This window comes from Pelodiscus sinensis, chromosome 3 (genome assembly GCF_052426305.1).
Source record: "Pelodiscus sinensis isolate ZL-2025 chromosome 3, ASM5242630v1, whole genome shotgun sequence".
Classification (NCBI taxonomy): Eukaryota; Metazoa; Chordata; order Testudines; family Trionychidae; genus Pelodiscus; species Pelodiscus sinensis.
The window spans coordinates 135934031-135945861 of NC_143054.1; the positions used below are offsets into that span (position 1 = coordinate 135934031).

The window sequence follows — 11831 nt, forward strand, 5'->3', positions numbered from 1 at the left end:
AAACTCTGTTTAATCCCACTCCATCCTTAAATTCATTCTCAATCCAAAGATCTGCCATTTGAAGCAAAAACTAAATACTATCAGTCCTGAATATTCCAAAGTTGAGAGATGCAATCCATAAGTGCAAACCCAAAGAGTTCAAAAATTCTGAGCCAGATTTCTAAGCTATGAGGTTACCTAAAATAATAAGATTTGCAAAATAATTAATGTGTATTAATTGACAGCCCTATTATTTATGTCTGTGATTAACACAGGGCAGAATTAACATGTTAAAAAATTTAACACGAGTTAATCTAGGGTTTTTCCCGGACATGTCCCCGTTTTCACTTGTTAAATCTCCATCTGTCCAGCTTTTTTAAATGGCAAAAAATATCCGGACTTTTGCCCTGCAAAGGGGATCAGGGAGGGGGAGGCAGCATGTGCCTGTCAAATGGAACGTTCGGAGCCATGTGCCCGGACCGCTCATGGCCGCTCTGTACATGCACCTCAGCGCCTGGAGGAAAAAGCACATGGCTGTGGTGGCAACAGCTCCAGTGAGACCCAGGGCAGGTCCAATGCGTGAGGGGGGTGGAGTTGACTTCTCCCACGGAGTAACCGCGTTAATCTAGTGGGGCAGAGGGTATGTCCCCAGTTCTGGGGGAGGGCAGGGGCACTGGGTTAGAGCAGGGAAGCTGGGGGGGTGCCTGGCTCTGCAGCAGGGGTGAGAGCATTGGGCTGGAGCAGGAGGGGTTGAATTCTTATTATTGTTTAACAGTGCATTAATCATGATAAATTTTTTAACTGTGCAATTAATCGCGATAAATTTTTTGAATCACTTGACAGCCCTAAATTAAATAATAATAAAAGTAACCCATAATTATTACTTTCCAGTTTGTGAACTCTTGGGCTGTTTCTGAGTTACACTTTAAAGCTTTCCTTTGCAACCATGAAGTCTAGAAATATTTTTTTCTATTATAGCTAAGATTCTCAGGTAATCACATTAATATAAGAAGTGGGCTATAAGAAAAACACCAAATATCAGAAGATTTGTGCTAAAAGATCATAAGAGTTGGCAACCCTGCATTATAAGGAAGGTAGTGTAGTATAGCAGATATAACACTGGACTAGGAATTTAAGAAACATTCATTCTATTTCTGGCTCTGCCTCTGAATCCTAGCTGACCTTGGGGGAAGTCACTCCTGAGCCCCCATGTCTCTGTGTCCCCAAGATGGGACTGGACAACCAGATCATGCAATAAATTGCCTTGTTCCATTCATTCCTTCTCTAGCACATGGAACCAACTACTGTCAGAAGGGATGCTGAACTACCATTCATCTTATGTTCTTATCACATTCTTAAAGATGAGGCATCACACAGATGCTTTTTATTGTCTATCAACAATCATTTCAGGAATTAAAAAATTGACAAGTAGATAATGATTGCCTCTGATACAGAGGCAGCAGTGCAGGGAGCTCCCTGGGAGTGAGGCTGGGAGCACACTGGCTGCCAGCCTTCCCCCATGGACTACTGATTAGGCATGTAACTGCTAAGATTTCATGAGGTCATATGACTATTCAATTAACCAATAGTTAACATCCCTCCTCAGAACCTCATTTTAATGGGGTCACCAGTGCTGCTATCAGATTTGCTGAGGCCCAGGGCCAAAGCTGATGTCGGAAGGTTTCAGCCCTGGACTGCAAGGCTTAGGTTGTATAAGTAGGACTGTAGTCTGTGGGCTTCAGATTTGGACCCCAGCTCTAGACAGAGGGGCTGAGGCAGACTCAGGTTTCAGTCCCTCTCCTGGGGTCAGGTAGTAATTTTTGTTGTCAGAAGAGGGCTGCTGTGCAATGAAGTTTGAGAACGACTGCATTAATGTATTAGGTATTTTCACTAAAGATGTAACTTCTATTTCTATAGTCTTATTTTCATTACCTTTGATGGAAATAATTTCACAATGAAAGTGAAGGGACATACCATCTGTGTGCATCATAAAATAGCTTGAGATTAAACGCAGGGTCATTTGAGAGATATGGTTATAAATTGGCTTGGCAGCATCAGATTGTCTGTAACTGTTGATAAATATTGATTTCCAACTCTCACACAAAACTATTTCCAGCCATTTCAGTTTACAAATAAGCAAAGTGAAAATGCTACTCGAGTTTGTGTATGTTTACACATGATGCTGACAATTGGGGTTTCCACAATCATCTATCTTCCACTTTTTGAATGCAAACATCTGTCATTAATTCCCTATTCTCTGCCCCCTAACTTCCCATATATGCTGATATGAAAGTAAGAGGGTGTCCCCAGGTGCAGCAGCTACAGCGAGAACTAGCTGAGTTGCAGCAAAAACCAGCAGAGAGCTACTTACTTACTTCAAGAGCTGGCACAGAGCCGGGTTCTTGCAAGAGGATAGTACCCCTAAGAAATGTTAAGTTACTTTCACCGCTGCATGATTATTTAAACTGAAATTGCATGAAAGCACAGTGGTGGGTCCAATAACTAAAAAGTATCCAATTCTGCCAAGCGTAGACATAAACGCTCCCCCTCCTAGCACCGGTCAAGCCAGGCTGAGTGCCCGGCGCTGCATACACGCGCCTCGGGGCCAGGGCTCCGGGCTGCAGCCAGGGCGGCGGGGCGGCGCCTTCGTCCCACACGCGTGGCGGGGACTGGGGGAGGGGAGCAGGGAAGGTCCGTGGCGCGGTCAGGCGCCGCGTGGGCGGGTGGGTGGGTGTGTTTGCGGGAAGCCCTCCCCGCGTGGGGAGGGGCCGCCAGCGGCAGCAGGCGGGCGGACAGGAAGGGCCCCGCTAGGTACCTGCGCAGGCAGCGCTCGCACACGCCGCCCAGCTGCTGCTTGGTGAGGACGCAGGCGAAGGGCTCGGCCCGGTACAGCAGCTCGCCGGGCCGCGCCCGCTTCAGCGCGCGGAGGCCGCTGCCCCTGCCCGGGCTCGGGAACTTCTCCAGCCTCCCCGGCTCCATGGCCCGCGCCGCGACCCCTTCCGCCCCGCCCCACGTGGCCCGGGAGCCGCCGGAGCCATCTTTAGTGAGGGCAGAGTCGCACCTGCCCGCCGCGGCCTCGCTTCTGTCCTGGGGCCTAGCCAGAAAGCCCCGCCGCGGGGGCGAGGAGGGGGCTTGCTGAGCTGCCCCTGGCTGCGCGGGGGCTGGTCTCCCTGCAGCCCTGGCCGCTCTCAGGGTGGGTTTCCTTCCCCACTGACCTGGCAGAAAGCCCCTGAGGGCAGAGCAAAGATCTGTGGTACCTAGAGTAGTGATCATAGAATAATAGGACTGGAAGGGACCTCGAGAGGTCATCGAGTCCAGCCCCCCGCCCTCAAGGCAGGACCAAGCTCCGTCTACACCATCCCTGACAGATGTCTATCTAACCTGTTCTTAAATATCTCCAGAGAGGGAGATTCCACCACCTCCCTTGGCAATTTATTCCAATATTTGACCACCCTGACAGTTAGGAATTTTTTCCTAATGTCCAATCTAAACCTCCCCTGCTGCACTTTAAGCCCATTACTCCTTGTCCTGTCCTCAGAAACCAAGAGGAACAAATTTTCGCCTTCCTCCTTGTGACACCCTTTTAGATATTTGAAAACCGCTATCATGTCCCCCCTTAATCTTCTTTTTTCCAAACTAAACAAGCCCAGTTCATGAAGCCTGGCTTCATAGGTCATGTTCTCTAGACCTTTAATCATTCTTGTCGCTCTTCTCTGTACCCTTTCCAATTTCTCCACATCTTTCTTGAAATGTGGCGCCCAGAACTGGACACAGTACTCCAGCTGAGGCCTAACTAGTGCAGAGTAGAGTGGCAGAATGACTTCACGAGTTTTGCTTACAACACACCTGTTGATACAACCTAGAACCATATTTGCTTTTTTTGCAATAGCATCACACTGTTTTGCAACAGCATCACACTGTTACCACCTGGCTGGGAGGTTTTATGGATTTGCCAGTTGCTAGAAAAATCATTTCATCTGCTTAGGGAGATGGTTGTGAGGCTAAAGAGGATCCTTTAGCACCCTCCCTCTGCTTACACTACATTGATGGCATCATCATATGAACCCATGGGAAAGAGATCCTGGAAGAATTCCATAGGGATTTCAACAACTAACACCCCACCCACCCTGGATCAACCTTAGCCTGCAACAGTCCACACAAGAGATCCACTTCCTTGACAGTACAATAAAATGATGGCCACATGACTGCCACCCTATTCTTACCTATATGCTCTAGATTCCATCTAGGTCACAACACACAATCCATTGTTTACAGCCAAGCCCTAAAATACAACCAGATTTGCGCGCTCTCTCTCTCTCTCTTTCTCTCTCTCTCTCACACACGCGCGCGCCACCCCAGAGAAATGAAGAAACAAATTGACAGAAGCAGGCAGTTCCCAAGAATCTGCCTATCCAAGACAGACCCAACAAGAAAAATAACAGAACACCACTAGTCATCACCTATAGCCCCCCAGCTCAAACCCCTCCAGTGCATCAGAGACAATGGGAGACAGACCAATCCTTGTCTACAGACAACACCCTAATGTGAAGCAAATTCCTTCCAGCAGCCACACATCGCACCTCAGACACTCACCCAGGAACCTATCCCTGCAATAAACCCTGCAGCCAACTCTTCACATATCTATACAAGCCACCATCACAGCCTACTGAGACTTTGACACAGTGTCTTAAAACAACAAATCTATCTTAGGATCCTTTGAAAATCTACTACCTTAATGCTTATGTAAGATGCTGGATTAGTAGCTCAAGACAGAAGGCCCAAGCCACAAGGGCAGGTAGAGCCAAAGGCAATCTTTTGAGTTCTTCTGAGATTTTGAAGCCCTAGAAATATCCAGATAATTTAATCTTTTCTTGAGATATGGGGGTATAGGCACTTATTTAAGCAATAGGCTATATAACAGAGTTAATGTTTGTGTCTCTGTCTCAGAGGCAGCAAAGGGGGAGTAGGAGCCAGTGCTGAGGGAAGTCATCTTAAAAGCTGGTTCCCCCTGCACTGTCTCCACAGAGGGGCAGGGGAAGCAGAGGCACAGCAGGGGAAATGGCACAAGTGTGGACACAGTTCTCAAGCAGTCCCCACTCATGCCATATCCCAGCTGTGCCTCTGCCTCCCCTGACCTTCTTCAGAGATGGTGCTGGCTCCCGTTCAAGCAGTCCCCGCTTGTGCCGGGTCCCGACTGCTGCACCTCTGCCTTTTAAATGTAGTAAGAGTTGTAGGCAGTGGTCTAATACATTTAAAAGGCAGAGGTGCAGGATAGCAAGTTTTTCTCCCCCTTATGGAGTCAAAATTCCATCAACCATTTGCTCAATTAGCTGATTGATCAAAATTTAACATCCCTCGTGTGGAACTCTCCTTCACACTCTGCAGTGAAGACCAATACAAAGAATTATTTAGCTTCTCTGCAACAGCTTTTCTTCCTCAAATGCTTTTTTAGTACCTTAATCATCCTGTGGTCCCACTGATTGTTTCCCAAGCTTCCTGTTTTTGATATATTTAAAATATTTTTGCTGTTAGCTTTTGTTCTGTGGCCAGTGTGAAATGAATTCATGGTCTCAATCAAATTCCTAATAGATACACATGCATAACAAAAACTAATACACACTTGTAAGCAATCTTAGTTATCATTAGCAGGCAAAGGGAGAGTAAACTTCTATCTCGCTTTTCGAGGTGTCCCTCCAGAAAAAGGCAGAAGCACAGCACAGAGAAACTTGCACTGCTACTGTCTGACTACGTCTAGACTGCAAGCCTCTTTCGAAAGAAGCTTTTTTGAAAGATACTTTCAAAAAAGAACGTCTAGACTGCAACCAGTACTTTCGAAAAAGCAAGCCGCTTTTTCGAAAGAGAGCACCCAGGCAGTCTGGATGCTTTCTTTCAAAAAAGCACAGTTTGCATAACATAGCGCCTTTTTTCGAAAGAGCACTTTCAAAAAAAGGCATTATTCCTTGTGAAATGAGGAGTAGCACCGTCGAAAGAAAAGCCGCATTCTTTCAATTTAATTTCGAAAGAACGCGGCTGTAGTCTAGACGCAGGTGAAGTTTTTTTTTAAAAAAAGCCTACTTTTTTCGAAAAAAACCCTGCAGTCTAGACACAGCCTCTGTGCTGTGCCCAGAACAGACCTTAGTATTCTTGGCATTGCAAAAACATTTCTTCTCTTCCCAGGATTAAACATACTGGCTACGTTTACAATGGCCCCTTTTACGAAAGGGTTAAGCTAATTTTAAACTTCGTAATAGGGAAATCCGCGGGGGATTTAAATATCCCCCGCGGGATTTAAATAAAGATGTCCGCCGCTTTTTTCCGGCTTGGGGAAAAGCCGGAAAAAAGCGTCTAGACTGGCCCGATCCTCTGGAATAAAGCCCTTTTCCGGAGGATCTCTTATTCCTACTTTGAATTTCCCTATTACGGATTTCCCTATTACGAAGTTTAAAATTAGCATGCCCCTTTCGTAAAAGGGGTCAGTGTAGACGTAGCCACTTTGTCCACTCTGGTCACACCATTGTTCACAGGGCAAAGCTGAAACAGGGGAAGAGAAGTGGCATTACCTTTTCAAGCTTTGCCTACACGAGAAAGGAAGTTTGTGGTGGCTTGGTGCTAGCAGCAATTTGCGTGATACCTTTCCCACAGCCACAAATTGGACTTGGGTTTCTTCAGAAAGATACAGACTTAAGGCCATAGGTCTCAGAAGACCAACTTCAACCTACTCTAGACCACATGTTTCATGTTTAGAAATATGACAAACATTTAGCCCTAGCAATTGGTTTAAATTCTCAACGCTTCTCCAGTATGGAAAGGAATAGCAACTCTTCTCATCTAATCCCCCATGACCTAAGAAAAGATGAAACTGTCCTGGACCCACAGCCGTCCTGTCCAAAGAATGATTTATGGTGGCCTTTCTGGGCCCCTTACTTGGGGGGGGGCCCACAGTAGCTGCCCCAACCATCCTATGAACAGGATTATCCCCCATATTCATGTTAGCCTGTAAGGCCCAGGGCAGTCTGCAGGCTTACTTTGAGGACCTGGCATGAGGCAGCAGCAAGAGTCATGCTCCCTCCCGCACTCACTGCAGTGGCAGGAGCTGTGGGAAGCAGAGCAACAGGCAACCTGATCTACTCCATCCTCTCCCAGATGAGTTGCTCAGCCTCACCCTGGCAGTGGGAAGCAGAATGCACCCGGGCCCAAGATCTGTTGCTGACAACCTCTGCCAGCAGCAGGATTAGCCTCTGCTCCTGCACATGATTATACATGACACAGTGCTTAATTTGAAACATGTATGTAAACCTTTCCCCTTCCAATAAGTACATGTGCATAAATGTTTGCAAAATCAGAAACTTCCAAGAGTAGATACAGTTTTTTTGAGTGGATGCACTGTCATCAGTTATTGTATACCTCCTGTCTCTGCAGTCGATGTTGATCCACTACTCTGAAGTTAACACTTCCTATTGGATAACTTTGCACTGTATATTTGAAGGGAAAAAAAAGCAGCCTGAGGACTCTGAAACCTAGTGCTGATTTATAATAATCTCTCATACAGATTACTTTAGACAGACATTATGTGCTGACCTTTCACAATTAGTTTTATAATTGACTTTTGTTCTCTCTCATTCCTCCTTGTCTCAGAACCATGAAGTATAACTTTATTTGGAGGGCAGCAATTAAGTTAACAGTCATATAATTTCTTACTAGCACTCAAATATTGTAACTACTTTATTGCCAACTCATATCCTAGATAATTACCATGAGATGAAAATCATCTCACAAGATTGCAGACCAGCAGACATGAGTCAAGTATGTTACAAGGCATTTTTTTTTTTTATTTCTTCCAGACAATATTCTTCAAAGAGTTAGTGTTTCACTACTACTGTATGGGTGTCACTTTTTCCAAAACTCTTTCTTTCCTATTTTAGGGAAACATGTTAAATATTTTGAAATGTACCCACAAGTAAAGTAGTAAGATGTTGGATTTCTTGGCTGATCCCTTATCAGAGATCAGGTGTTAGAACTCTTCTGCATAAGGATGAACAGTAACTACTGATAATTCATACTAGGTGCCTACCCCTCTAGACTCTTAGCTCCAAGCAGATGTCTCTGTGGAAGTAGAACAAGAACATACACTTACATCTTTCAACAGAAAAAAATTCAGGACTCCCATTCAGCCATAAATAAAAAGGAAGGATGGTTACGCTCTTTGGACGTATTTGTAACCATGCTGAAGGTTGTGACTGATCTATGAACAAGAGCCTGGGACAGTGGCAATTCTAGGGACACCTCTAGGCAGGACCAGTCCTAACCAAGTAGTGACCCCAGGCAACTGTTGAGGAAAAAAAAAGGCCGAAATACAGTTGTGGACCCTTTAATTGCGTGTGTCCCGAACAGGCTTCTATCAGGCTCTGTCAGCAGCCCCTTGAAAATGGCAGCCCTGGGCGACTGCCTGGCTCGCCGACCCCTAAGATTGGCTCTGCCTCTAGGAACAGCCAACTTAGACTGAAGTTTGTATTGCTGTAATGCAGGGGTGGGGAACCTTTTTTTCTATCAGGGGCCATTCACACACGGGGGGAAAAAATCAGTGGTGGGCCACATACAGCTCTGCTTGTCGGGGGAGTAGGTGGAGCAAAAGCTCGGGGCTTCCCCTAGGTTCTAGGATTGGGACAGAAATGAGGGACTCAGCATGTGGGAGGGGATGCCAAACTGGAGCTGAAGGGGTGGGAGTGTGGGGGCAGGCTCAGGGCTAGGGTGGTGCATGGGGGATTTTGACATAGCAGAAGGTTGGCAATGCAGATAGGAGTGCAGGAGGGGGTTCCAGCTTGGGGCAAGGTACATCTACACTGCAGGGTTATTTCAGGATACCAGAGGTATCCCAAAATAGCTACCCCACATCTACCCCAGCCACCTGTTATTTCAAAACATTCTTCAAAATAACAGGTGTGCTATTTTGGCACCCAGCAACCCTTGTTCCACGAGGCTGAAGGGATATCTTGAAATAAGAGCATTATTTTGAAATCTGGTGCTGTGGAGATTTCAATAGGCTAATTGAAATAAGATACACAATTTACATAGCACAAATTGTGTATCTTATTTTGAGTTTAGGGTGCTGAGTAGATGCAGCCACAGGGATTTTGGCTACAGACATGGGCTCATAGCAGGGGCAGGTGGCAAGGGGCTCAGGGCTGGGGTTTGGGGTAGAGGAGTGGGGTCAGAATGTGGGCTCTGGCTGGGCACCACTAACCTCAGGCTCCTCCCCTGCCTTGGCCCTATGCCACTCCTCGAAGCTGCCATATGTCGTCAGGCTGTTCTGCATGATGGCCACACCTGAAGACACTGACCCTGCAGCTGCCATTGGCTGCAGTCCCTAGTTAATGGGTGCTCCCGTGGCAATCACACATGCACTTGGAGTTTCCCTGGGCATTTATGTCAGTGCCCCACCTCTTAGGGGCAGGGGGCAACAGAATTGCCAGACTCACGGATAAGATTGGGGAGGCTGGCCCTGCACTTCCAAGAGTGTGGGTCTGGGCAGAAGAAGCTGGGGCTAACTTCCCCCCACTAGCTCTTCAGCACCACCCAGGGCCACTACTGCAGCAGTAAGGAGCCGGGGGCCCTCTTGAACCACGGGGCCCCAGACCCATTGCTCCCTTTTCCCTCCTTCCCAGCAGTAGACCTGTGCAGAGGACAGCTGATGACCCTCACACCCTAGCTTCCCCAGTACTTGGAGATCCTGCCAGTCCTGCAGAGAATGGGTGGAGGTCATCAAGACCCAGGGCTTCTGGCCTACAGCTCTAATCTGGATAATATTGCCCTGCTCTGGATAAAATTAAGCAATGGGCCCCAGGTTCTCACCCCTCTCCTAAACCTAAATGATATGCATATGTAGCCTGTCCAAGAAGGTGAAACTTTACTGCTTTGTACCACATTTTTACATTTATGGAAGGTCACCAAACTCATCTGTCGCTCTAACACCTCATCAGACCATTAAAGGGCTAGTTCAGTAATGGATGAATTCCAAGGGGGACAGATACAGAAGGCAGTGGTTCTGCTCATTTAAAAAGGGGGTACTGCTAGTACTGAACTTTAACACTCCAGTTTAATTACCAACCATCAGAGGATTGTAAATTAGAGGTGCTGACCACTCCTAATGAGCATCCCTCCTAAAGTGTATTTTACAGTAGTATAGGCATTTATCCTGATTCTATTCTGCTTACCTAAGTTACCTCTAATGTCAGTTGGCAATATTCCAGGATGTATTCTCCAACAGCTGTTTTTTTTCACCAGTTGGTTGGAAAGCATAGAAGGGCATGTTTACCTTGAGCAATTATGGGTAGGCAACGAGACAATATGGGTTGCTGAATAAGATGCTAGCTGATACCGTAACTGGTAAATCTTAATTCCCGATCTACCATTGACTTGCTCTCCATCTTTGACAAACTGATTTAGGCCCAGATCCTCAGAGGGATTAAAATTAGAATTAGGTGCCTACCTTCCTTTAAGGATCAAGATCTCAAGTTTTTACTGTACATGGGAAAACTACTCTACAGTAATCTTACATTAAAGTTTGCAAAGCCCTTGATGTTCAAGGGAAGCTCAGCAATACCTCATCTATTATGAATAAATGTTTCAGAATTAAAAAAAGCACACACAGGTACATGTCACCTATATACCAAATACAGGCAGTCCTCGGGTTACGTACAAGATAGGGACTGTAGGTTTGCTCTTAAGTTGAATCTGTATGTAAGTCGGAACTGGCGTCCAGATTCAGCCACTGCTGAAACTGACCGCCAGTTCTGCCTTACATACAGATTCAACTTAAGAACCCCAAGCGTCCCCAAGTCAGCTGCTGCTGAAACTGATCAGCAGCTGATTCCAGGAAGCCCGGGGCAGAGCAACTATGCCTTGGGCTTCCTGTAGTCAGCGCTGGTCAGTTTCAGCAGAGACTGACTTGGGGACACCTGGGGCAGAGCAGCTGGGGTGCTGCTGGGGTGCTCCAGTAGCGCCGCTCCTTGGCGCTACTGGACCAACCCAGCAGCACCCCAACTGCTTTGCCCCAGGCATCCTGATTCAGCCGCTGCTGAAACTGACCAGCAGCGGCTGAATCAGGACCCCTGGGGCAGAACAGCTGGGGTGCTGCCGGGTTGGTCCAGTAGTGCCCAGAGCGGCACTGCGGGACCAACCGGCAGCGCCCCAGCTGCTCTGCCCCAGGGTCCACGACAAAAGCCTGGTCTGCTGGGGGGGGCACACTAGCTGCGCCCCCCCCCCAGCAGACCAGGGACACGGGGAGCAAAGCCGCAGAGGCGAGGGACCCCACCGCGGCTGCGGCTTTGCTCCCGGTGTCCCTGGTCTGCTGGGGACCATCTCCAGCAGACCAGAGACACCGGGAGCAAAGCCGCAGCCGCGGCGGGGTCCCCCGCCTTTGAGGCTTTGCTCCTGGTGCACCTGGTCTGCTGGGGACGGTCCCCAGCAGACCAGGGGCACCAGGAGCAGCTTTTCTCGCCCCGGAGGTCAAGGTGGCAGGACCGCTGCCTGCGAGCTCCGGGGCGAGAAAGCCCCGTTCGTAAGTGCGGATCCGACATAAGTCGGATCCGCGTAAGTCGGGGACTGCCTGTAAAATACTTTTCAGTTTCATATATACCAGAGGATGAAAAGTTACCAGATGGATATCTTAAAAATAGATGAATCCTGTACCACTGAAATTAATGTCTAGAAATAAATAAAATACTGCTTTATATTGTTGATACCCTGTAGAAATTCACAGCAAGGCAGCATGCTCTTAAAATTACCTACCTAGCCAGAAAAGTTATGACCAGTAACACTGGTAATTACATATGCCAAGATATGTGTTCCGATCT

The 11831-nt window shown here is 47.4% G+C and overlaps 1 protein-coding gene across 3 annotated transcripts in view; it reads right to left on the bottom strand.

Annotated features, from left to right (window-relative positions):
- SMYD3 (SET and MYND domain containing 3) overlaps positions 1-2984 on the bottom strand; it is a 634743-nt gene extending 631759 nt beyond the window's left edge. Inside the window, exon 1 of one of the 3 annotated variants that reach the window (XM_075924904.2) lies at positions 2795-2984. In XM_075924904.2, the coding sequence (XP_075781019.1) occupies positions 2795-2958 (164 nt within the window). In that variant the 5' untranslated portion in view covers positions 2959-2984. Of the gene's footprint in view, positions 1-2354; positions 2657-2794 lie in introns of those variants that run through there. The other 2 variants (XM_075924902.2, XM_089777376.1) reach the window with 2 other exon arrangements.
- Between the last annotated feature and the right edge of the window lie 8847 nt (positions 2985-11831).